The 26,711-nt window shown below is 40.0% G+C and overlaps 1 protein-coding gene across 1 annotated transcript in view; it reads left to right on the plus strand.

Annotated features, from left to right (window-relative positions):
* Positions 1-26,711, plus strand: part of BLMH (bleomycin hydrolase) — a 45,017-nt gene that overhangs the window by 14,416 nt on the left and 3,890 nt on the right. The window contains exons 7-11 of the mRNA XM_032163104.2: positions 3,717-3,872; positions 5,015-5,173; positions 5,286-5,353; positions 6,516-6,633; positions 10,924-10,993. Of these exons, the coding sequence (XP_032018995.1) occupies positions 3,717-3,872; positions 5,015-5,173; positions 5,286-5,353; positions 6,516-6,633; positions 10,924-10,993 (571 nt within the window). The remainder of the gene's footprint in view (positions 1-3,716; positions 3,873-5,014; positions 5,174-5,285; positions 5,354-6,515; positions 6,634-10,923; positions 10,994-26,711) is intronic.

Raw genomic sequence — 26,711 nt, forward strand, 5'->3', positions numbered from 1 at the left:
GTATTTATGCCTTAATTATAACTTTATTAAAATTCAGATTTATAAAATATATGTGAAGGGCATAAGTATTGTTTTATAAAAGGACTCACTATAGAATTTAGATAGCAGAAATGCATATTCTAATGTATTTGGGAGAAGGAGGAATTTAACACTTTTTAGTTTAAATAGGGAGTCGTACATGATAAGGTATTTTGCAAATTATAGTGTAAAACATTTGTATTTATCTTTAGAATATGTTTAAAAGTAACCAGAAATTCACTTAGTTATCTTCATCTTAGTTGGGCCTGGCATTGCCTCTCCTTTTTTGGCCAGGGCCTGGCTGAGCTCAGTTTACCACCCTTGGATAACAGAATTGATCGAAATGGTTCCACTACTACATGTAGATACACATGTAACAGTAGTTACTAGTTGAAAATACACATCATTTAGGTCTTTGAAACCTTTCTAATCTAAGTATGTTCTGACTGTGCACCTTCATTGTCATTGACTTGACCGTAGTTACCAGTGGCAATGTCTTCATAATGACAGATGCCTAAAGTTGTCATTTGTAGCCTTGGCACTGAGTAAATGCAAAATGACTGTGAATCCCAAACAGAGCTCATTAATCCTTGGCTAGAGTAACTCAGTTACAGTTGCTTATGTGGTACTCTGCCTCCTTTCTGTGGTAGAAACCAACATGAGAAGGATATAATGTTAAAAGAGAGATGGTTTAATGACCAGATGTTCAGGCTCATAACACACACAGTAAATCTTAATAAAGGAAGGTTCTCTCTTGGAAAACAGAACAAAACAAAATGACAGGCAAGCATAACTTCTTCTCTAAGTTAACTTGCTTCTGTTAAGATAGAATCACAGCAGTGAACAAATTGCTCATACACAGCAATGTGTGTGAATCTCACAGACATTATATCAGCCAAAGGAAGCCAGACACAAAAGATAATATGTTCTATGAATACTTCTATATGAAGTTAAAGGACAGGGAAAACTAATCAATGGTTATAAAGTAAAAATAGTGGTTATCTGGTGGAAGTTGTGGGTTACTTAACAGCAAAGGAGCCAGAGAACCTCCAGAGCCTGGAAATGTTATGTATATTGATGTAAAGGTTACATGGGTATATATGTATGTTTTTAAAAAACGAATTGTTAGTGTGTTTTACACACTTAACATATGTTTTGTCTAAGTTAAAAAGAAAAAGGAATTAGGTCATGGAGTTGGGATTTGTTGTGGAAGGTAATAGGGAAACATTGGACCTTCAACAGGGATGTGAGTTGAGAAAAGTAGTGCTTTTCAAATTCTCCTGTGGTGATATGGAGAGTGGAACAATGTTCAGATCAACTGGTATATCTGTGTCATGTCGCCAGCACTGCTAGATGCTATAAAGGACACAAAATATCCATGATCTAGTTCTTATCTTTAAGAAGTGTATAATCTTTTATGGGAAACAAGTTATATGAAACCTAGAAAGTTACAGTAAATGGTAAATAGAAGGAGTTTTGGAAACAGCATATTAAAGTCAGCCCTAAGTTCAAATCCTAATTCTGCCGTTTACTGGCTCTATGACTTCAGGAAAGTGATTTGTTTCCCTGAACCTTGATTTCCTTATCTGTAAAAGGGGGATAATATCCACCATCTTTGTTGAGAGGCTTAAGAAATATGGTAGTGAAAGATAGTACAGCAAAGTAGACAGTCAGTACATCTTCCCTTTTTAAATCCTGTAGCCAAGGAGCAATACTTTGTTGTTGTTGTTGTTGTTGTTGTTGACAGCATGTGACCTCAGTTTAGATTATGGTTTTCCACTTGCTGGCTGTGTGACCTTAAGTAAATTACTTGGTTTCTTTGTGTCTCAATCTCTGATTTAAAAAAAAAAAAAGAAGAAGAAAAAAAAGGTGAAGGGAAAGTGGAGGGAAATATACCTTGAGAGGGTATTATGAGAATTGTGTGGACCTAGCAAATACATAGTATCTAGCACAATATAGGCACACTTGGTAAATATAAAATCTGTTTCTGTTGAATGTGATAGCAGATACAAATGTGTAGTATAAATGATGCAGGTAATAGATGATTGGATCAGGGTGCTGACTATGGGTGCAAAAGAGACAGGCAGATCATAGTGTTATGTTTTTAAAAAGACAAAGACATTTGATATAGAAGATGAAATACTTTCTTTATTCTGTCCTTGTGCAGGGTGTATCTGTTTTTCTATTTTTGCATTGCTTTCTTTTTTTTTTTTTTTTTTCTTTGAGATGGAGTCTCGCCCTGTCCCCCAGGCCAGAGTGCAATGGCATGATCTTGGCTCGCTGCAACCTCTGCCTCCCGGGTTCAAGGGATTCTCCTGCCTCAGCCTCCCAAGTAGCTGGGATTATAGACGCACACCACCATGCCCAGCTAGTTTTTTGTTTTTTGTTTTTCGTATCTTTAGTAAAGACAGGGTTTCACCATGTTGGCCAGGCTGGTCTCAAACCCCTGACCTCATGATCCACCTGCCTCAGCCTCCCAAAGTGCTGGGATTACAGGTGTGAGCCACTGCGCCCGGCCTTATTTTTGCATTTCTATAAAATGAAAATAATATAAAATATATCCTTGGATTGTAATGATGTTAACTTGAAGGTGTTGTGATATCGTTAGAAAATATGTTGTCTCACAACCCAAAAAATTATACCTTATTACTAAAAGTCACTCCACTTCTTCTTATTTTTGAGACAGGGTCCCCACTCTGTCACTCAGGCTGGAGTGCAGTGGTGTGATCTCAACTCACTGCAACCTCTGCGTCCTGGGCTCAAGTGGTCACCCCACCTCAGCCTCCTGAGTAGCTGTGACCACAGGCGCAGGCCACCACGCCTGTCTAATTTTTGTACTTTTTTTTTTTTTTTTTTAAACCATGACTCAGCCCTCAGGAGATCCTGAGAGCGTGTGCCCCTAATTTTTGTATTTTTTGAGATAGGGTCTTGCTCTGTCACCCAGGCTGGAGTGTAGTGGCACAATCATGGCTCACTGAAGCCTCTGCCTCCTGGGCTCAAGCGATCCTCCCTCCTCAGCCTCCTGAGCACCTGGGACTACAGGCATGAGCCACCATGTCCAGCTAATTTTTTTCTTTTTTAAGATGGGGTTTCACTATGTTATCCAGGCTGGTCTTGAACTCCTGGGTTCAAGCGATCCTGCAACCTCAGCCTCCCAAAGTGCCGGGATTACAGGCATGAACCACTGCACCTGGCCCTCTTCTAATAATACTTTTAACAGGCATTGTCATCCAACTCCAGCTGAAAAATTAGTTACTTTCCTATGACTAGAGACCCCTGTGGTAATAAGGAAAACATCAATGTATAAAGGGAAGGAAATCCATTTATAAAATTTGTCATTTTTTTGTTACTTGAAAAATAATCAGCAGAGCAGCAACTCAGATCTTGCTGGGTATCAGTTGTAGACAGATTCTTGGCTAAGGAAGTTTAAATTTTCAGGACAAGTACTAAGCACTAAATGTTAACATTTCAGAATTGCATTGTTTACAGTGTTTATTTGAGAACTCATAAGTTGACTGATACCAAATCTCAGACATCAGCTTTCCAGTTTTTGACGCAGTATTAGATTTCTTGTGAAATTTTTAGCTTGAATTTAGCCACTAACTTCTTGTGTTTCCTAAGCTTAAGGAAAATGAAGAGGTGAAAAAAATAACATTTCCCTCTAGCCATTGCTCGCCTTTCCTCCTCCTCTCTTCCAGATATTCCGAGTGGTGTGCATCTGTTTGGGTAATCCACCAGAGACATTCACCTGGGAGTATCGAGACAAAGATAAAAATTATCAGAAGATTGGCCCCATAACACCCTTGGAGTTTTACAGGGAACACGTCAAGCCACTCTTCAATATGGAAGATAAGGTTGGTGAATGGCACTGATAGTCACTGGCTGTTTACTTTCAAATGGCTGTTAACCACAGGGAATTGTATAAGATTCTTGGTTAGCATATATGAGTATCAAACTAGATGGCAAACAAACATTTTCCCCCACTTCCTCTGAAGTATTTTATGCAGCTAATGAAGTTGGTGGTGCCAGGATTTATCAGCCTTTCCCCAATGTTCCTCTTCAGAGACTTTTTAAACTGTAAGCCAGCAGTCATTTTAATTCCCACACGCGCCCCTGTATAGGACCAGAATCATTCTCAAGTGCAAAGACAATGAAAGTGTATTGGGTTTTTCTTATCATGGATTCAGAGCATGTTTGCACTGAGGTCCCCTCAGGGAACTCTCTTGTTGAAGGGAGTAATCTTAGTTTTTCCTCTTCCCTTTAGGTCTTCCTCATCTGCCTAGTAGGATGATCAGAGCCTCTTCCTTTTATTGGCTTCTTGATCCTCTTCCAAGCAGATGCCTGTCTTGTAACTTGAGAACAGGGGCCTTGTGATTAGCTCTCCAATTTTTCTTACTCAGTGCATGTTATTTTTCAGAATGAGTTTTGAGGGCCGGGTGCGGTGGCTCATGCCTGTAATCCCAGCACACTGGGAGGCTGTGGTGAGTGGATCACCTGAGTTCGGGAGTTCGAGACCAGCCTGGCCAACATGGTGAAACTCCGTCTCTACTAAAAATACAAAAATTAGCCAGGCGTGGTGGTGCACATCTGTAATCCCAGCTACCTGGGAGGCTGAAGCAGGAGAATCACTTGAACCTGGGAGGCGGAGGTTGCAGTGACCCGAGATGGTGCCATTGCACTCCAGCCTGGGCGACAGCGCGAGACTCTGTCTCAAAAAAAAAAAAAAAAAAAAAATGCTTTTGGAGCAGTTCTTGCTAGTAGGAAAAACAGGTAGATGCACCTCCTAATTGTGTCTTTTACATGAATTAGAATAAGCAAGGACCTCTCTCACATGTATTTTGCCACCTTTTGTTTCTTTGTTACTTAATGTGGCTGTAGTACTTAGCTTGTAGGCAGAGATGATGAGCTTGATGGAAACATGAACCTAGAGGAGAGCTGTGTGTTGCTTGACATTCCTGGTTTTGTGCCCTAATCGATATGTTCTTGATCTCAATAGATTTGTTTAGTGAATGACCCTAGGCCCCAGCACAAGTACAACAAACTTTACACAGTGGAATACTTAAGCAATATGGTTGGAGGGAGAAAAACTCTATACAACAACCAGCCCATTGACTTCCTGAAAAAGATGGTTGCTGCCTCCATCAAAGATGGAGAGGTTGGTATCGTTTTTGTGTTTTGCGCATTGGGGTTAAAACATCTTTTACTTCTTTGGTATAATAGGAAGATGGAGTTTATGTTGACTTTCTTCCTCTTTCTTCTGTTTCTAGGCTGTGTGGTTTGGCTGTGATGTTGGAAAACACTTCAATGGCAAGCTGGGCCTCAGTGACATGAATCTGTGAGTGCAGGAAATGTAAAATAGAAAGTCATTTGTGGGTTGTTGCTGTTGGAGTGTGCTCTTGGTACAAAATGACTCTGCCGAGGTTCATCCAAAGATGAAGGTTGGCCTAAGGGCACGTCTCTTTCTTTGCATCCTGTAGAGTTTGAGGACTCATAGCAGTAACTCCACATACTTAAATACTCTAACCCAGGACATCAAGATCACACTGTCTATATGAGTGGAAATCGTTGGGTGTTCTAAAAAGCCATCCTCTATGAGAAAGACACTTTAAAAAAATAATTGACTACTGTGTAAATGCGTTCAGTGCATTTGGGAGTGTAATGAAAGATTTTCTAGAGCTCCTGTTTGCTATGTTACTTTGGTAACTTTGTATTTTGTCTTTGTGACAAGTGGGACTAATTTGCATGCATACTTTAAAGCATTCCTCCTGGTCATTTATGACAATGAAGGTTAATTTGTAAACTAAATCATATAGGATTCCTTGACTGTTCACCATTCTCCATTTTAGGGTTACTTATAAATAGTTGTTACTTGTAGGAGGTTGAGTAAATATCTTGATAGAGAAATCTGCTAAAAAGAGAATGAGGTTTAAAAAATTTTTGAAAACAGGTACATGCAACTTCCAAGTGTGTCTCTCACACTAGAACATGCAGGGACCTCTCTCACATGTATTTTGCCTTTTGTTTCTTTGTATTTAACAATGTGAGTGTAGTGCTTATGCAAAAATATTCCCCAATATTTTGGGCATTATTTATTTAAATTTTAATCAGCAATGATTTAAATGAATTCAGAAACTGGTTGGTTCCACCAGCTCAAAAGAGATCAGTTTTCTAAGAAGTTACTTCAAAAGCTTTTTTCATTATTTTTTAAAGTTTTCTTGCCTAAATGACAGTGTAAACTTGTCAGCTTCTGATGTGGAGAATTTATGTTTAATCATCTCCTTTTTTTCCTGCATACTCTTGTGACACATAGAGAATGGACTCCCACTAAGAGACTAAGTTCTTCATGTTCCATATTCTTTCTGAAGAGCTACAGCTAGAGCCTTATTTATTTGGAGCTGTTGAGCCCCTTCAGTTTCTTCTGAATTCCTTTTACAACCAAAAGCCAGTTTTCCCCATGATCGTACTCCCTTTATTTTGTACTATCATTCTTTTTACAGCTATGACCATGAGTTAGTGTTTGGTGTCTCCTTGAAGAACATGAATAAAGCGGAAAGGCTGACTTTTGGTGAGTCACTTATGACCCACGCCATGACCTTCACTGCTGTCTCAGAGAAGGTATGACCCTCAGCATGCCTGCTGGAGTGTTTGTACAGATGGATCTACATTCTCCTGCAGACTGTTTACCCAACAAAGCTTCATTCATAGTGTATATGATTTCTGTTAAAAGTTAGTTTCCAAGTAAGACATTGTACCTGCGTCACTTGGGGCTTGGCTGCGTGCTTAGAGGTAATATAAAAATAGCAACTTTCTATGAGGAGAATTTGGGTCAGCAGGGAGCGACCAAGTAACTGTTTCTGTAACTTTGGAAGGTCATGGTTTGAAGAGAAGTCAGCAAGGGAACTTGAGAGAAGATAACTTCTACTTTATAAGGAACCAAAATGTGCCCTGAAAGTGTTCATATCTTGATGACCTATGTTCAGATTTCTCTTCATTTGTCATTCAGATTCTTCTGCAGTAAAATGTCAATAACAGTAATTTGTGGACTCCATACCCATTTCTAGTTATATGCAGAGCTTCAGGAAATTAGATGTAAAGTATTTTGAATTTCCTGTGAAATAGTGTGTATAGTAATACCACTTTTTCTAGGATACAGAGTTGGAAACAAATGAAATTTTATCTTTCACAAATAAACTCCTCACTTCCAGTCAGTAAAAATAGATATCTTCCCCTCTGTGCTCAGGGATCATCAGGAAGGAAGAACTTGAACTACTTTAATTCTTTATCACCACAAGCAAAAATATTCTTTCTAGCCTAATTCCTGGAAAGTCACAGAATAACTACCTTGTATAAATTGTTCTAGAAAATCATTTTGGGTTTTTTTTTTTTTTTTTGAGACGGAGTCTCACTCTGTCATCCAGGCAGGAGTGCTGTAGTGTGATCTCAGCTCACTGCAACCTCCACCTCTCGGGCTCAAAAGATTCTCCTGCCTCAGCCCTGCGAGTAGCTGGGATTACAGGCGCCCGCCCCCACACCTAGCTGATTTTTTGTATTTTTAGTAGAAATGGGGTTTTGCCATGTTGGCCAGGCTGGCCTCGAACTCCTGACCTCAGATGATCTGCCCACCTTGGCTTCCCAAAGTGCTGGGATCACAGGCGTGAGCCACCGCACCCGGCTAGAAAACAGTTTGATAGAGAATTGTTTTTGCTCTCCTGTCCACTAGATTTATGATCTTTAAAATGTTTAGAAATATCTTAGCATATCATTATGCCACATTTTCCTAACTAGCCTATCTAAAAGTCCTGATTTGCTTTTTATACTCTATGCAGAATTGTGAGTGGGACGGAGTTTTCTCTCTGTACCTTTTTCTCACCTCTTCCAACTACTTCACTTGAAGGGTTCCCTTTCAACCCCACAGCATCTAAGATCCCTGTGCTCTCTCCGTATTCAAAACTTGGTCTTAAAGGTTTAATTACATTCCTGCAAATTATAAGGCTAGTGCTTTAAGTAGTAAAACTCTGAGGTATTCTCAGTTTTATACGAGATCAAACACAGTATGGTGTAAAGGTGCCCTGAACTTAATAGGCAGTCTTAATGCTGATATTCCTGATCCTCATGTAGTTTTCATAAATACATGTAAAGGTTGAGGTCTTGTAAACCAGCGAGCTGTTTTCCTCATTATTCCATTCGTTGATAATCTCAGCTCTGTAGTTAGCGAGACTCCCACACCAAGAAACAGGTTTTTAGGGTTACCCAGGAGAATGTGTGGAGTATAATTTGCATTACTTATGTAGATCAGGAAAAGCCATTTTAAAACAGCAAAAGGTGATTTAAAAGTGTTATCACCCCAATTTAACAAGATTCTCACATTTGAATTATAAACAAAACATAAAGTTAGGTTATAAAAGGTATTTTAGACCGGGTGCAGTGACTCACACCTGTAATCCCAGCACTTTGGGAGGCCGAGGCGGGAGGATCACCTGAGGTCAGGAGTTCAAGACCAGCCTGGCCGACATGGTGAGACCCTGTCTCTACTAAAAATACAAAAATTAGCTGGGCATGGTGGCGTGCACCTGTAATTCCAGCTACTCTGGAGGCTGAGGCAGGAGAATCCTTTGAACCCAGGAAGTGGAGGTTGCAGTGAGATAAGATTGCACCACTGCACTCCAGCCTGGGTGACAGAGCAAGACTCTGTCTCAAAAATAAATAAATAAATAAATAAAATACATGAAAAGGTTTTTCAAATAAGGGTGCTTTATAACTAAACTAAAGTTCTTTAAATAAATTTTTAAACTATATAGAGTTTTTTTTGTTTGTTTGTTTTTTGTTTTTTTTTTGAGACTGAGTCTTGCTCTGTTGCCCAGGCTGGAGTGCAGTGGCACAATCTCAGCTCACTGCAACCTCCGCCTCCTGGGTTCAAGCTATTCTCCTGCCTCAGCCTCCTGAGTACGGGCGTTCACCATCAGGCCTGGCTAATTTTTTTTTTAATTTTATTTGTATTTTTAGTAGAGACAGGGTTTCACCATGTTGGCCAGGCTGGTCTTGAACTGCTGACCTCAAGCATCCACCTGCCTCGGCCTCCCAAAGTGCTGGGATTACAGGCGTGAGCCACTGTGCCCAGCCGAGAGTTTGGTGGGTTTTTTTGGTTGTTTTTTTTTTTTTTTTTTTTAAAACAAAAACTTGTAATTTCCAAGAGAAATTCAGCTTTTTATCATTTCTGTCTCTATTATAGAATATTCCTATTTTTCAGAAATAAAAATAATGAATACCACTGTCATTTTCTTGGGAACTTCCATTCTTTGATTAGCATGGTTTATTTCCTTAGGAAAATGGAGCTACCTTACATGCTAATAGTATAAAGCAGAATTTATATTATTATAACTGGAATTTTATATTGAACATTTTCTCTTCATTCCACTAGAGTTTTCGATCCCAAAAACGAGTTTGAACTACACTTGAGTAATAGTACAGAGGTAAATGCATACTCGTGGTTATATTTCCACAATTTTTTTTCTTTTGTTGCTGATATCATGGAATCCCTATAAGGGAGTTCCAGGTAATAATCATTTTGTAATTGTAGGTGACCCAGAGAACAATTTGATCTAGGTCACTCCAGGAATTCATTGGCCAAGGGGAAAACATAGGAAACATTTTCAGACTTAGAGTAACAAGTAACTGTATCACTTTAGGTGGCATCGATTCTAACAGTGATATTTAAAAGGAAAGGAAAGTTGGACTACAGTGGGAGGAATAGAAAACCAAAACAGACATATAATATGCCAGCTGCAGAATGTATAGTATATAACGATATGGTTTCAAAGGATTTGGGGGCAAAGAGTAAGGATTAGTACAGGTAAGGGTGTTTGAAACTTGTGAGTTTGTTGGCGCTATTTGTGAGACAGAAAATTACCGAGATCCAAGAAAACTGCCAAGAGTGGAGTGTTTGGGTTAGCAGAGCCAAAGAGAACCAAATCCCATATAGATGAGACTCATCATATAGTTATTCGCAAGTGGGAGTTGACAGATGAAATCATTAGGCGATAATACAGGGGTCAGTGCTCTTCTCATGCTACAAAGATTTAAGTTGCTTTGACATCAGTAAATGTCCTGGGTAAACATGAAAGAGAAAAGTCTTTTCCCAAATGGAGCCTTCCTCTTGTTCCTCTCTGTGTCACTGTAGTGAAGGCTGTAAATGAAGGTTATCATGATGAGTATCACTGTCCCTTTAAGAAGACGAAAATTGAGCTTATTTTAATAATGAAGATGGAGGAAGGAGAACACTAGAAGTGCCTGGCTTTTGTTTATGAAAATGGTCTTTTTACTTTTGCTTTGCCATTCAGTCTCTTCTTTGAAATTCAATATTTGTGTAACTGGATCAGTAAAAGAATGCATTTGGAGAGTATCATCATTTGGTTTCCCCAGGTAGAAAATCAGGCAGTATGATGAGTTTGTTTTGTTTTGTGTAAAAAAGACTCTGACCAAGTTTTAGAATTATTCCTAAAATAAAGTAGGATGCATTTGCTTTAATCAATATTGATTGATTAAAAGCAAGAATCCCCAGCTTCAAATGTTTACTGCTTTTAGTAGGTTAATATAGTTTTTCTTAGTCAAGTAGCATTTTTACATGCCTATTTTATGTATACAATACAATAGAAAGGATGAAATAGTATTTATTGCTTTGTTAGTTTATTATGTTTTTACCCCAAGACATTCAAATTCCATTTCTACTGGAGTATCCCTTTAGTGATCATAGGAAATATATAGCCCTGACCAAGTACTGTTTAGAGCAGGCTGCCTGTATAGAGCAGGCTGTTTCTTTCAAGTGGCTACAGAAGAGCTAAAATTATGTGACACCTCAGCAGGGAGAATCTGGCTTCAGACTACTCACCATCATCCACTTTTTTGCAGGATGATCAGGATGGTGCTTTCACAAAATGGAGAGTGGAGAATTCATGGGGTGAAGACCATGGCCACAAAGGTGAGCTCAGTTTGGTAATACTAACTCCAGGTGACTGGACCTGCTCTACTCTGCCTCTCTGGGTCTCAAGCTGCTCTAGTGTGGAGGATTTCTCAGTAATTGGCTCCACTGACTAGACTTCTACAGAGAAATCTGAGGATCTGATTTGCCCCCAGGATTCTCCTGACCATTATGGCATGCCTGAACTCCCAGGTTGACTCTGAGACTGCGATGTGCTGCATTTGTTGCAAACTATGTTGACCCCTCACCTCTTTGTAGACTGCTTGGCTAGTGAGGAGGTTGAGTACCCTTGCCAGGACACTTGCTATATGGCAATTGATGCATTTTCTTTTTTTTTGAGACACAGTCTCGCTGTCACCCAGGCTGGAGTGCAGTGGCATAATCTCGGCTCACTGCAAGCTCCGCCTCCCGGGTTCACGCCATTCTCCTGCCTCAGCCTCCCGAGTAGCTGGGGCTGCAGGCGCCCGCCACCACTCCCAGCTGATTTTGTATTTTTAGTAGAGACGGGGTTTCACCATGTTAGCCAGGATGGTCTCGATCTCCTGACCTCGTGATCCGCCTGCCTCGGCCTCCCAAAGTGCTAGGATTACAGGTGTGAGCCACTGCACCCAGCCTGGATGTATTTTCATCTACTACATCAGTACTCTAGAAAGTCAGAAGCCTTCTGTTTGGGAGAATGGGACTGGCAAGAAGCTTTCTTTAGGCATTTATTAGAGACTCCTTCGAAGAAGTTACCATACCTAAAGTGGAAATGAACACTTTGCTTACCACTTAGAACTTCTTTATACTGAGAAATCAAAACCTAGGGAGAAGTCATAACTTACACTAAGTAGACTAAACAAAATAACACAGGTAATATATGAGTTGCAGAAAAAATTTAAAATATAGATAAAAAGTCTCTAATAATCCAACCACCTAGAGAGCACTGTTGATTAACAGTTTAGGGTATATTATTGTAAAATTTTGAGACCACATTTTTAAAGACTGTCTTTAGTAATAGCTTTTGAAAGAGATTTTACACTTTAATTTTTAGGGTTCCAAACCAAAAGTGGCGATCACCATGGCATATGTGTACATGTGAGCATGTAGATGCATGTGTGCTGGGGGCATTTTGTAGCCAGCTCTTTCCCAGAGTCCCTTTTTATTTTAGCCAATGGATTCTGGCTAGGAAAAACATTAACCGCAGCTTAGTAGACTAGTTAGAAGACTGAGAAGAACCAGGTAGGGAAGCCAGAGAAGTGACATTCAGAGATATTTGGAAACGAACTTGAGCATACATTTTACCCAACAGGAATTAGCCAGACATTTTATTTTTAAAAAAAAGAAAGAAAAAGAGATTTTAGCAACTCTTTGTTTTTGCCCCTCTCTGTGTTTAGAATAGTGATTTTCCAGCTATGTTCCTCACAGCCCTAGGATTTCCAAGGGTAAAAGGTAGAGGAGGGGGTGTGGAGGTTTGGACGTGAGCATATGGGACTTCCATAGCTCATATTTGAAAATTGCTGTTTTAGAAGAGCCTGTTAAGCTGAGTTTTGAACTTGACAGCACTTTAGTATGCTGATTGGGCAGCACAGGCTTGTATATGATAGCCAGAATCTGAAGACCATTTATTTGTCATTCGAGGGCTTTTCATCTCCCTATGAGAATAATCACTGGTGGAATTTGGCTGACTGTCCCTGGAATCTGCTGTGAAACTCAGCAGCCCAGTGTTTATATGTAAACAAATACAAGTGCTGTTACTGCATTTCTCTTCATCATCAGATAGTTACATGTCTACCTTCTGTCATTTCTATAATTGTTCTGTGATTTCAGGGGTGCCTATTAAGTTAACTACTACGAATTAGTATACAACATTTTAAAATTGGTGGTTTCTTGTAAGGTGAATTTTATTTTAAGACAGATACACATTAGGGTCAAGTAGAGAAGGGTTTAAGCCTCAGCAAAGTTAGCACAGTAAAAATAACTCACAATTTAGTTGTATCTGTAAGTTGGTGATAGTTAAGAGATGGATACTTGTCTTAAATTTGAAAGATTTGATTATTTCTAGCAAACATAAGATACTGAGTTAAAGTTTTCCTGTTGCTTCCAATGAACCCCGTGCAGCTTCTGTTTCATTTCTGGTCTAATTTGGTTCCTGTAATTGGATTTGTTATCATAAGGTTAGCACCTAGGAAAAGAACTAAAGTTATATTTGTTTAGATGAGCCCGGATCCGTCAGCTTGCTGTGATATTTTTCCATCTGTAATAGTGAGTTTGAAGATAGCAGTGTTATCTGGTTAAGAGAGGATAAACACTTGTAAAATCAGGAAAATGTGTTTTATGTAGTGTGAGTTAATGTCTTTATTATTTTGAACCTAAATACTTAAAGATAATTTTAGGTCACTTTACTGTATATAATTTTTCCATTTAGCTTTACCTCTTTACTTTTTTTACTCAATAAAAGTTTTGCTTCTGCTAACTTACTCATTTCATTATTATGCTGAGAGAACTGTAAAATATGGGATCTTGCTATCCCTGTAACTCTCCTGTGATCCTTCTTAGTGAAATCTGCATCTATCTAGTAAAGATTAACTTTTTTGTTGTTCTCAAATAACTGAAATGCCTGTGATTATACACAGCAAAGCATTTCGGTAGAGAGCCAAAAGTTAAGAAATAGAACTGAAGTGGGGGTAGGGAGTCGTTCATTCAAGCCAAAATAAATTATTCTCATGTATTTCTTGGTAATGTTCTTTCTAACTTAACAGGAAGGAAGGAAAGAAAACATGGTCTAATTTAATTGGCACACTTGGCCTGACCTTAGGAGAGCGCATAGTATGTTATTATGTTGGCAATATGTTTACCCCAGCAGGGCCTTCTTGTCTGTCATCCTAGTGGACATTGGCTGGCAGGTCTGAGGCAGGACCTCTGTTTATGCTCTCTTAGGAGACATGACAACCTTAAGAAGCATTGCTGGGATTTTGTTTCTGTGGATAACATTGTTAACAGTTTGTTGCTATTCTCTTTGGGATTTCTGACTGTTAAGATTGAGGTTTCTGAAAAAGCAGTGTTGATAATACATGCTGGAGATAAACAGAGCAAAGATACCTGGGCAAGCTGCCTTTCCCCTTTGCCCAGCCCTGGCTTTGGTTCTCCCCATTGGTCATGTTCATGGCCCTTCTGCCCAGAAACTGTTTTGTAACACATAACCTGACTATTGCATAAAATGGACAGAAGGTTTCTTCTGAGCAGGAGGACATAAAAGGAGAAATTAGTTTTTGCCTTACTGTACCAGTTGGATTACTTCAAGTTGATGAATTCTAGTATTCATAGTCAGTTGTACTGAAAACTGGATGCATATCTAACATGTAATACCAACCTGGGTTTCTTTTCTCCCCTGCTTCTTAAAATACTTGACTATCCATTTTGTACCTTGTTAATGGATCATATCAGAAATGAATTTCACAATTAGGTGAGGGAACGACTTTGGGATTTGATATATCTTTCATTTTGAAAAGTTGATAAAAATATTTTATAAAATATTTAAGAATTTAAAATCAAGGAAGTCACCTTTGATTCCTCTCATTATTAGTCAGAAATTCATCTGAGAAGAGCTTAATCTTTAAGCCAAAGTGACCTGCAGATCCCCTAGCTAGTAAATGATAGAGCCGGAATTATAACCCAGTTGGCCTGACACCAGAGCCAGTTTTCTTAACCACTAAACTGTGCTTTCTCTCACCTTCCCTGTTCTAGTAGCATGTCATCCACTCAAGAAATAACAGGTCAGTTCATGGTCATTGGTGACCAGAAACAGTGGATGAAGGGATATAAAACTGTATGAAGGACCTGGAGATGTTATGTAAATGTCTGACGTTGGGAGAAAAGGCCCCTAGAGCATCATTTGTGGCTGGGAATCTGAGTAAAGAGTGGAGATTGGGGCATTCTGTGAGGGTTTGTCACATGTTAGCACATTGTGACTTAGGCAAGTCAGAAACTATGCAGCCACCCAAAATTTCCCTGAATTTTGTCCATGCTGCTTTATAATAAGGTTATTTAGTTTTTGTTTTGTTTTGTTTTTGTTTTTTTGAGACGGAGTCTCGCTCTGTCGCCTAGGCTGCAGTGCAGTGGTGCGATCTCAGCTCACTACAAGCTCTGCCTCCCAGGTTCAAGTCATTCTCCTGCCTCAGCCTCCCAAGTAGCTGGGACTACAGGTGCTCCCCACCACACCCGGCTAATTTTTTGTATTTTTTAGTAGAGACAGAGTTTCACCGTGTTAGCCAGGATGGTCTTGATCTCCTGACCTTGTGATCCTCCCACCTCGGCCTCCCAAAGTACTGGGTTACAGGCGTGAGCCACCGCGCCCGGCCAAGGTTACTTAGTTCTTAACTTTTTATCTTGGACAATTTTAAACATATATAAAGTAAACAGGATTGTATTAAAGAACCCTGCATATGCCTGTCACCCACCTTCAGTAGTTATCAATATTCTGTCATGCAAATAATAGTGTATTTGATAGTCAATAAATTAAATTCCTAGATGGTCTTTCTAATGAACCAGTCTTACTATGAAACTTTACTTCTTTGTGATTGGTTCACTTAGTTATGAGATTGTATTCCATTTCTAGAGCCTGACACAGCAGAACTCTAAATGTGGAATTATCATAATATAGTTCTTAATGCTTATTTGGTCCAGTTTCTCAATATGATAAGTAACAACTTTTAAGTGAAGATATGGAGGATATTTTCTAATTCTGCAATGTTCACTGAAGGAAAATACTTACCTTTTAAAAATTTTGTCTTTCCTGATTTTCATTTTGAACCAAGGTGAGTTTTTCCATTTTTCACATTACTTTTGTTCCTTTCAGATACATGAACATTTGAAAGTGTTTTTAACGCACATTTTTAATCTTTTCTTACAAATGAGCCTCTCTGTTCCTGATTTCTTTCATTTTAGTAAAATTTTCAGACTTCCTTCTAGAAAGGAGCCTCCAAATGGTTTCAGTTAAAGAGACTTTGGCATGTTAGAGATTAGAAAGAAACATATTATCAATTCAGACTATATGTAGATTTCTGCTGCTTCCTAAAAACCAACATTATGACCTTTGTCTCACCAGCCAAACTGCCACAAGTGATTTTGGAGATGGTGTATTCAAAGCTAGGCACAAAAATCAACATATTCTTCATATAATGCTATGTTGTAGAACCAGGTGAATTGTGGAGAGACAGTTACTAATAATTAATTCTTGATTTTAGATGCTAGGCAGTAATTTAGCTTATTGTAGTGTCACATTTCTATGTCAATAACGTGGACAATTTGTTTCTTTTTTTTTTAATTGTTATACTTTAAGTTTTAGGGTACATGTGTACAGTATGCAGGTTTGTTACATATGTATCCATGTGCCATGTTGGTGTGTTGCACCCATTAACTCGTCATTTAGCATTAGGTATATCTCCTAATGCTGTCCCTCCCCCCACCCCCACAACAGTCCCCGGAGTGCAATGGCAACAAAAGCCAAAATTGACAAATGGGATCTAATTAAACTAAAGAGCTTCTGCACAGCAAAAGAAACTACCATCAGAGTGAACAGGCAACCTACAAAATGGGAGAAAATTTTCGCAACCTACTCATCTGACAAAGGGCTAATATCCAGAATCTACAATGAACTCAAACAAATTTACAAGAAAAAAACAACCCCATCAAAAAGTGGGCGAAGGACATGAACAGGCACTTCTCAAAAGAAGACATTTATGCAGCCCAAAAACACATGAAAAAATGCTCATCATCACTGGCCATCAGAGAAATGCAAATCAAAACCACAATGAGATACCATCTTACACCAGTTAGAATGGCAATCATTAAAAAGTCAGGAAACAACAGGTGCTGGAGAGGATGTGGAGAAATAGGAACACTTTTACACTGTTGGTGGGACTGTAAACTAGTTCAACCATTGTGGAAGTCAGTGTGACAATTCCTCAGGGATCTAGAACTAGAAATACCATTTGACCCATCCATCCCATTACTGGTTATATACCCAAAGGACTATAAATCATGCTGCTATAAAGACACATGCACACGTATGTTTATTGTGGCACTATTCACAATAGCAAAGACTTGGAACCAACCCAAATGTCTAACAACGATAGACTGGATTAAGAAAATGTGGCACATATCCACCATGGAATACTATGCAGCCATAAAAAATGATGAGTTCATGTCCTTTGTAGGGACATGGATGAAACCGGAAACCATCATTCTCAGTAAACTATCGCAAGGACAAAAAACCAAACACCGCATGTTCTCACTCATAGGTGGGAATTGAACAATGAGAACTCATGGACACAGGAAGGGGGACAATTTGTTTCTTTATGAGCTCCTACAGTTTGTATGTAGCCATCAAATGAAATAATGTATGCAAGCATTTTTCAAACTGTATATTGTTATATAAATCTAAGGAGTTATGAACAGCCCGTATTTCTGTTGGAGGTACTCAGGACATAAAGCTACAGGGCATCTTGCTTCGTGAGAATTCAAAGGTCGCTAATGTATTTGTATTTATTTCTCCTCATGACATCAGAGTAGAGTAACTCAGGATGTGAACATGGGTGATTATACCCAGGTTTCATGTGAAGAAACTAAAACTTACAGTTGTGTCTTGTTTGGATTGCACAGAATCAGAGATAGAATTGGAATTCAAATCTCTTAATTTGACACAGACAGCTTCCTTAAAAGTATATATTACTTACAAAGACAATCAGTTGTTTGCAGGTCTGTTTGAGGTTCAGTCCTGGATCTCTAGTACAATAATGGAAACTATAGGCAATGTTGGGCCAGACTTGCGGAAACAAGAGTGAATTGTAGAACTTAAAAGCACAGGTTTCTGATTTCCAAGAAAGGGGTAAGATGCAAATTTGTTTTGTCACCTCAGAGGGTTTCATGTCTCTCCAGGCTTGGGAAAAGTGCTGCTACCATTAAATCTGTATTCTGGGTTCTTTGATAAGGGCTTTTTGTTGCCGTTGTTGTTGTTGTTGTTGTTGTTGTTGTTGTTATGGAGTCTTGCTCTGTCTACCCAGGCTGGGGTGCAGTGGTGCGGTCTCGGCTCACTGCAACCTCTGCCTCCCAGGTTCAAGCAATTCTCGCGTCTCAGCCTCCTGAGTAGCTGGGATCACAGGTGCCTGCCACCATGCCCAGCTAATTTTTTTTTTTATTTTATTTTTAGTAGAGACGGTGTTTCACCTGTTGGCCAGGCCGGTCTCGAACTCCAGACCTCAAGTGATCTGCCCACCTCAGCCTCCCAAAGTGCTGGGATTACAGGTGTGAGCCATCACGCCCGGCCCTCTCAGAAGGGCTTTTCACCATCCATCTTTATTAACCAAAAAGCCTGCATGACTTTGGCTGAGAAACAGTGCATGTAGATGGAATAGAGGAAGCATGTACTCTCCAGTTCGCTGGTGTCACTGGTGCTTCCTGATCAAAGTGTGTGACTCAGGGCTATCATTATGTGGGCAAGGACAGACTATGTGACAGAGCTCCTAACCTGCAATGAGGCATCTGCTTCAGGGAGAAATCTCCTCATACGGAATGTAGAGTTTTGTGTATAGATATGTTTTTACCTGTAGATAGGATCTGTAATTTTCACCAGATTGTCTCCAAGGTGTTTGCACTGGTTTAAGAAGGATGGAGGTTAAGCACAGAATCTGGAGCCAGACTGCCTGGGTATGCATCCTGGCTAACCCACCTATTGGCTGTGTAACACTGGTCATTGGCATTTAACCTGTCTGAGCCTCAGCTTTCTCATCTGTAAAGTAGGGATAATAATTGGACCTATCTCATAGGGTTGTTGTGAGAACCATGCCAGGCGCATAAGAAGTGCTTAGAAATATTAGCTCCCATTGCTACTGTTGTTAATGTTATCTATAGACCGAGGGCAAGAGAACAAGAACATGAAGCTCCCTAACCTTTCCCTTCTAGAGGAGGGCATCTAACTCGCCCCATGGTTCCAGTTTCCGATCTCTAAAAATTCAGTGCACTAGTGTGATCATTATGCTACATGACCAGTGTAGTGGGCAGATGACCCATAGTGTGGGCTTAGTGTCGTGAAAGAAAGCAGTGGAGGTGAATAAACTTAGTGCTAAGGAAAAACCATTAGCAGTAGCATCAACTCACATTTATTGATGGGATGCAAGGAACCATGCATAGGCCATGGTGGAATGAATGTCTCTGACCCTCAGAGGAATTTATACTTATTCACCTGTGACACAGGAAAGGGACTTGAAGAGGGCTGTGATGTGACAGAAGTGGCATTCATGGTGTGCTCCTCAGACTGTAAGATAAAGGATAAATAGACCGAGAAAAGCAGAGAAGGGATGATTTTTTCCAAGAAGGCAGTTAACAGAAGAAGAACTAGGGAGTACCTCCCCTCAGTGGGGAGACAATAGGAAGACATGGAAGCTGAGGTGATTGAGAAGGATGAGGGGTTGGAGAGAGCGCCTTGGAAGCCCAGGACTAGAGGGTGTCAGGAAGAACATGGTGGTAAATAGTGGAACAGCAGAGCAGACAGAAAATAGGTCAAGGAGAAAGGCTGTTGGGTTGGACTTAGGGTAGTTTCTGGAAACTTTAGGAGGGGTCAGGGTGCAAGCCCAGCTGTCCTATTATGCTCCATCAGCAGCATGTCCGTACTTCGTTCCTTCAAAGGCTACGTACAGTGGGGTTGCAAGGAATTGAAGCTGGGACAATTAAGGCTGTAAATCTTGGCCCCATATGGCGTTTGTAACCTGTTGTAAGAACAAATATGTAAAACATAAACACAAGAATAAGCACAGAGTCACACACGGGATAAACTGCAAGGGAGCTGGTCAGTCACTGGAACTATGAGGCCTCCTTAGGGATTCTTCAAGGGTGACCCTCTTTAGGGAGGATGTTAGGGCTGTAGCTTTTTTTCTGAAAAGGGAGAGGGAGGCCAGCCAGAGAAATGGTGGCTGAGAAGTGCAGCTCTTGACATTTGGAGCATGCGTTGAACAGGTCAGAGGAGTGAAGCCAAGGAATAATGTGGCTTGCCATTCCCAGAGCTTTTGAGGAATGACCGACAAGCAGACTTTGTCTGAAACAAATAGGAGTAGCGATAGTTTGGGGTGAGAGAAAAGTCATTGAGTTTCAGTGGGAAAACAAGACCCTTGGATGGCATCTAAATTTGTGCCTTCCTCTCCGGGTTCACCCTTACAGATCCTGGAGAGCTGTGTGTGCCCTCAGGGCTGCCTAGCTCGTGCTCATTGGTCTAGAGAAAGAAGTCAACCGGGAGGTGAACAGGCTTCTGGGCTCCTTAGTAGAGGGGCACTTCTCGGGCTGTGGACACTTCTGCTGACTGAACTTTGTGGTGGTTTAATGGTTTAAAAAACACAAACCACAAGCCAAAACAACCCCTTTTCTCTACCACATTTTCCACCCTGCATTTTTCCTAGTATATTTACTAGGGAAACGGTACCTTCTAACGTTTGTTTCTGAAAGAGGCCGCAAGTAATATCCGGCTATAAGAGTATCTCTTCTTTTATCAGCAAATGGTTTATGAATGTAAATGTGTCCTCACCACATAGCCAGACTTTTATGTTTTCTCTGGAGGAAAAAGAAGCCTCTTCTCAGATCACTGTTTCAAATGGCAGTCATAATTATAAGGGGTGGTTTTGGTTCCCTTCCTCTGGCTTTTTTTTTTTTTTTTTTTAAACATCCAACCCATCCTGTTACCTATCTTTCTAAATACATGCACTTAGAACGCATGGTGTCTCTTTGATTTAAACAGACAAAATGGCGAGCCAAACATGGTAGTATGCACCTATAGTCTTAGCTACCCAGGGGGCCGAGGCAGGAGGATCATTTGGGCTCAGGAGTTCAAGTCCAGCCTGGGCAACATAGTGAGACTCTGTCTCTAAAAAATAAATAAATAAAAGATACAAAATACGTTATAAATGGACCCAACAAAAATAGGGTTCCTGTTTGTTGATATGGGGTTTTTAAGCAGATGGAGTTTGTTTCAAAGTTAGGTACCTGAGCTAGACTAAATGCTATCTGTTGCTGAAGCCATAACTACCTCCCAAGTCTCTTTGCCCACAGAGTGCTCAACTGGAGGAAGCTGAGCCCTATGAGAAAGATGGAATTTGAATTTAAGACCTGGGTTTGATGTTGGCTTTACTTACTGCCCTCTTTCCTCACAGCATTGTTGTGAGGATAAAAATCAAAACAAGGATAGTGACGTGAAATTGCATTGTGAAGTGTAAGCTCCTCACAGGGTTTTGGGGGTCTATATGTGTGCATTTTTTTGTTTTGTTTTCTGAAGTGTAATTCTTTTAATAGATAATGAAATTACATTGTTCCAAAATCAAAATATAAAAAGGTATATGAAAAAGAATTTTGTTTCCATCTCTGTCACTCTTCATTTTCCTGCCTCTCTCTTAGGTTATTATTTCTATTTCTGGTATGTCTTTCCTTATTTTTTTTAGTACAAATATACACATATGTAAGTATATTATTGCCTCCTTTTCTTACACTAGTGGTAGCACACTAAGTCGCCTGCTCTGCATCTCGTCCTCACTTCACTTACAGCGTATCCTGGGGACATTTCCTTATCAGTACATCAGTACAGCTTCATTATCTTCCATTGTCTGGATCTACCACAGTTTATTTAACCATTTCCTTTACTAATGGGACTTGGGTTGTTCCAGTCTTTTGCTATTACAAACAGTATTGCAGTGGGTTACTATATATATGTACAGTGCTTAGAATAGTGCCTGCCACATAGTAAGTGTCGAATAAATATTAGCTTTGTTGCACATAAATTCATATTGTATGCATGTAAGTACTGTGTATCTGTAGGATGAAGTCCCAGAAATGACACTGCTTAATGAAGAGGGTAAATGCATCTGTAATTTTTCTAGATACTGAAAAGGACAGATCCAACATCTCTGGACACCATTCCATAGGCATTGTGTCATTTTGCACATTTGTAACATACCCTGTACAAATTCAACGAGGTATTGGGTCGTGCTTCACCCAGTGGATACCTAACAGAAGCGGCTGACAAATTGTCACTACTTAATTATCTGTTGAAATTATCTGTGTTCATAGTTGGGGACTATGCCAAGGCCTTTGTGAGTAATGGAGTTTTTCATTGAGAGTCTTGTTTCTGATGTTTTTTTATCACTTACCTTCTTTTTTCTTGTTTTTTTTTTTCCATTATAATAGCAGAAAAATGTTTATAAACTTAACACCAGTTAAAAACCAAAAGAAAAAGATTGATAAATTTGACTTAATAAAAACAAAAAGTGGGCCGGGCACGATGGCTTACGCCTGTAATCCCAGCACTTTGGGAGGCCGAGGTGGGTAGATCACCTGAGGTCAGGAGTTCGAGACCATCCTGGCCAAAGTGTCGAAACCCCGTCTCCACTAAAAATATGAAAAATTAGCTGGGCATGGTGGTGGGCATCTGTATTCCCAGCTACTCAGGAGGCTGAGGCAGGACAATCACCTGAACCCGGGAGGTAGAGGTTGCAGTGAGCTGAGATCATGCCACTGCACTCCAGCCTGAGCTACAGAGCAAGACTCTGCCTCAAAACAACAATAAAAATTGTTAGTAGGCTAGAAAATATAAACTAAATTAGAAGGCCAGTTACATAATAGGAAAAAAATGTTTGCAACCAATATAAAATATAGAGTGTACTGTAACTGATCACTATGAAAAAGAAAAAAGCTCCAATTTAAAATGTGCAGAGGGCTAGGTTTAGTGGCTCACCCCTGTAACCCCAGAGGTTTGGGAGGCCAGAACAGGAGGATTGCTTGAGCCCAGGAGCTCGAGACCAGCCTGGGCAACATCGCAAGACCCCATCTCTACAAAAATTGAAAAATTAAATGGGTAAGGAGGTGCACGTCTGTAGCCCTAGCTACTTGGGAGACTAAAGTGGGAGGATCGCATGTCCCCAGGAGTTTGAGGCTGCAATGAGCTATGATTGTGTCAGTCAGCCTGGGTAACAGAGTGAGAGCTTGTCTCTCTTTTTTGAGACGGAGTCTCACTCTGTCGCCCAGGCTGGAGTCCAGTGGCGCAATCTTGGCTCACTGCAACCTCCGCCTGCCTGGTTCAAGCAATTCTCCTGCCTCAGCCTCCCGAGTGACTGGGACTACAGGCACGTGCCACCATGCCCAGCTAATTTTATGTATTTTTAGTAGAGATGGGCTTTACCATGCTGGCCAGGCTGGTCTCGAACTCCTGACCTCGTGATCTGCCCGCCTCGGCCTCCCAAAGTGCTGGGATTACAGGCATGAGCCACCGTGCCTGGCGAGACCTTGTCTTTTAAAAAATGAACAGAGTTCTCAGACAGACACTTTACAAAAGAAAACTGTCAATAGCAAGCAAACACATAAAAGGAGAAAAGGCTCAAATTGGATCCAAGAAGAAAGTTAGTAATTATGTATACCAGATATTGATTAGGATATAAGGAAATTTAATACATTTATTTATTAATAAAATTAATAAGCATTGCTTAAGACAGGGATCTTTTCTGAAATGCATCATTAGGTGATTTTGTGATTGTGTCGACATGATGGAGTGTACTTACACAAACCTTGATGGTATAGCCCATTGCCCCTAAGCTACAAACCTGTACAGCATGTTACACTGTACTGAGTACTCTAGGCAGTTGCTACACAGTGTTATTTGTGTATCTAAACATAGAAAAGGTACAGCAAAAATACCGTATTACAATCTTACAGAACCACTATCATATATGTGGTTCATTGTTGACCAGAATGTCATTACACAGTGCATTAATGTAGACGATTAAGGGTGTGCACGAAGATTTACTTACAGAAATATTTATAACAGTATTGTTTCTAAGCATGAAAAAATCCGGATTCCAACAATAGAGGACTGATTAAATGTGTTTTGATTTAATCATGTAGATTCAGTACTTAAAAATGATGATGTAGATAGATGTATTTCATTATCAATAAGGAAAGAGATTAATTGGAAAACAGTATGTGTATTACTTTGTATGTATGAGGTCTCATTTTTATGAAATTAAAGCGTCTAGTACATGTAGAAACTTTATCAAGGATACATGTAAAATTTGACAGAGCTTGAACATGTGTCCCAAGGTGGTGGGATTGTAGGCAGTTTACAAATTAATATTTGTCTTCTCTTTCTCCTCCTTTCATGTTTCCAAAAATTTTTATGATGAGTTTGGGTAATTTTTAAGGAGTTAAAAAGCAGTGTAACATTTCAGAAATTTTGGAGAGAAAATCTATCCCATGGCATAAAATTTTCATTTTTTATTGCTTTTCATGGTTTTTTTTTTATGTGCATCTATATTTGTAACATAGTTGTAATTATACAGGATATGCCACTCTAATCTATTTTTTATCACCTAAACATTTTTTCATGTTGCTACACAGTCTTTGCAACTTCATTATAAAGTGATTCCTGTTCTTCGAGGTGGTTTCTCCCTGATGATTAGGAAGCTTGAAATATAAGACAAGTGCCAGTGAGGCTTCTGCTTTCCTTTCTGGGAGCCTTTCTTCAACCTTGAGTTATGGCCGCCAGGTGAAAGATTGGCAGTGACTGAATGAGGCCTTGGTAGTCCAGCTTCTTAGTTCCATGCTGCCAGACCGTCAGAGCAGAACAGATGCCTTCATTTTGTCATAACTTTTTTAAAAATGGCAAAAAATAATAGCCACATACAGTTTGTTAGTGAGGTGAAATACCTCATAGAACAAAGACAACAAAGAATATAAAATGTTTCTAATATGTTAAAATATAAATATTTTATATTCTTTGTATTCTTTAGTCTGAAAGACTTAAATCTTACATTTCTGGTGGGATTTCAGAAAAAAATGTTTTCTTAGGTAAAGCGTCTTTTTTCCCTTAAACTAGCCCATTTGAAACTCTTCTGTTTCTGAATGAATTTCACCTAACCTGTCTACAGCTATATTCACAGACACTGTTTTTCCCTTTACAGACCGACCCTTCCCTTTCTGTTACAAAATACAGAAACGTTGCCAGTGTTTTTTGGTTGGTTGGTTTGAGGTGTTTTATTTTGTTTTGAGGACTATTCACTTTTCTTTCTTTCTCATTGCATGTAAACAAGACATTAAAGTTTAAACAAAATTTAATTTCACAGTAGTTCCTAAAGCTGACTTTCTTTAGCTATTTATCTATGTTTCCCTCAGTGTAACCTTGGGATCCCTGGAGCAGGTTTTTATTTTGTTTTCTTTTTTCCTTGGAATGCTTGTGTCTTATGGCCAGTGTGCCTAAGGGTTAGGAGCTGCACCTTCCCGCAAATCAAAAGGGCCACCCGAATCCTGCCTGAGCTGGTGCTTTGCTGCTTCCTACACAGGTTTCAGACACACTGATCCTAATCTTCTCAGTCAAACTCCAAGACACACAGTGTCAACAGTTACGGCAGCCACAAGTTCATTATCTACATAGGGCACAATTACTTGGCAGCTACCTAGACTGTGAGGTTTTTGTGGGTCCCCAAAGAACTCATATCCTGAAGAGAGAGACTAATCAAGGCGGGTCCTCTAGGCAGGGACATTGAAAGGGTGGATTACAATTGATAGGAATTTTAATTTGTGAGGACTTAATCTGATATGCTTTTGGAACAAGATAGTGTAGATGTACTTATTGTCCATTTTCTGGGAGCATTCTTTGAAGATTCATTTGATTGTATGGTGATAGTATTGTTGAAAGGACACAGAATTTTATTACATGAATCTGCTTCTATCCTTCACCTGCCTAACTGCCCAGGGCCACTGCAGGAATTTATTCAGCCTGCATTGTGGTGAGGGAAGGGATGACTAATGTCTCAAACAGTGTGGTGTTCCCTAGTCTGCTCTCCTGCTTGCTGAAAGCTCGTTTTTGGGAAGGCAGATGCTTAGTTTTTCAGGAAGCACTCACTTAGGATGCAGTATTTTAGTTGTAAATAATACGCACTGGTTGACCTTTGAGTGGGCAGAACTTTTGTTGCTAGAAACTGGTGGCACTGATGTGGGTGATGTTAATTGAGGGCCAGGTCCTGACACCAACAAAGCCAGGAAGTTTGGAATATATAATCAAGACAAGCCAGAAGTAGCACAGGCTACAGAATGGGCCTGTACCGTCCTCCGTCTCTCTCGTCTATTGAAAGTAGGGGCCCTGGATCCAGGAAGCCAGCTTATCAGGAGACAAGGGTGCATTCCTTTGCCTGCCTAGTTCGGAGCATTTGGACACTTTTACAGAGCACTCCCAACCCCCACCACTCCCATCCCCAAGACAGGGTCTCACTCTGTTTAGGCTAGAGTGCAGTGGTGTGATCTTGGCTCACTGAAAGCACAGGCTCAGGCCACCACACCAGCTAATTTTTTTTGTTGTTGTTGTTATTTTTTTGTGGGGATGGGGTTTCACCACGTTGCCAGGCTGGTCTTGAAAAACTGGGCTCAAGCAATCCACCCGCCTCGGCCTCCTGAAGTGCTGAGATTATAGGTGAGAGCCACTGCACCTGGCCTTCAGAGTGTTTTTGAGGGTAAACGTATGCTATGCCACATCAGGATGATCTGTCTTTGACTTCTGTCAGGTGAAAAACAGGATTGGGCATAGATGACTTCACCAAATCAATTGTGTTTTCAGGTTAAATAATGCCCCTTGTCACACGTTTTAGCATACAAAATTAGACTTAACCACTATTGTTGCCTTTTAATTATTTAATCCAGTCTTGCCTCAAGAGCAGCA

The sequence above is a fragment of the Hylobates moloch genome, unplaced genomic scaffold, assembly GCF_009828535.3.
Source record: "Hylobates moloch isolate HMO894 unplaced genomic scaffold, HMol_V3 SCAFFOLD_10, whole genome shotgun sequence".
Lineage (NCBI taxonomy): Eukaryota > Metazoa > Chordata > Mammalia > Primates > Hylobatidae > Hylobates > Hylobates moloch.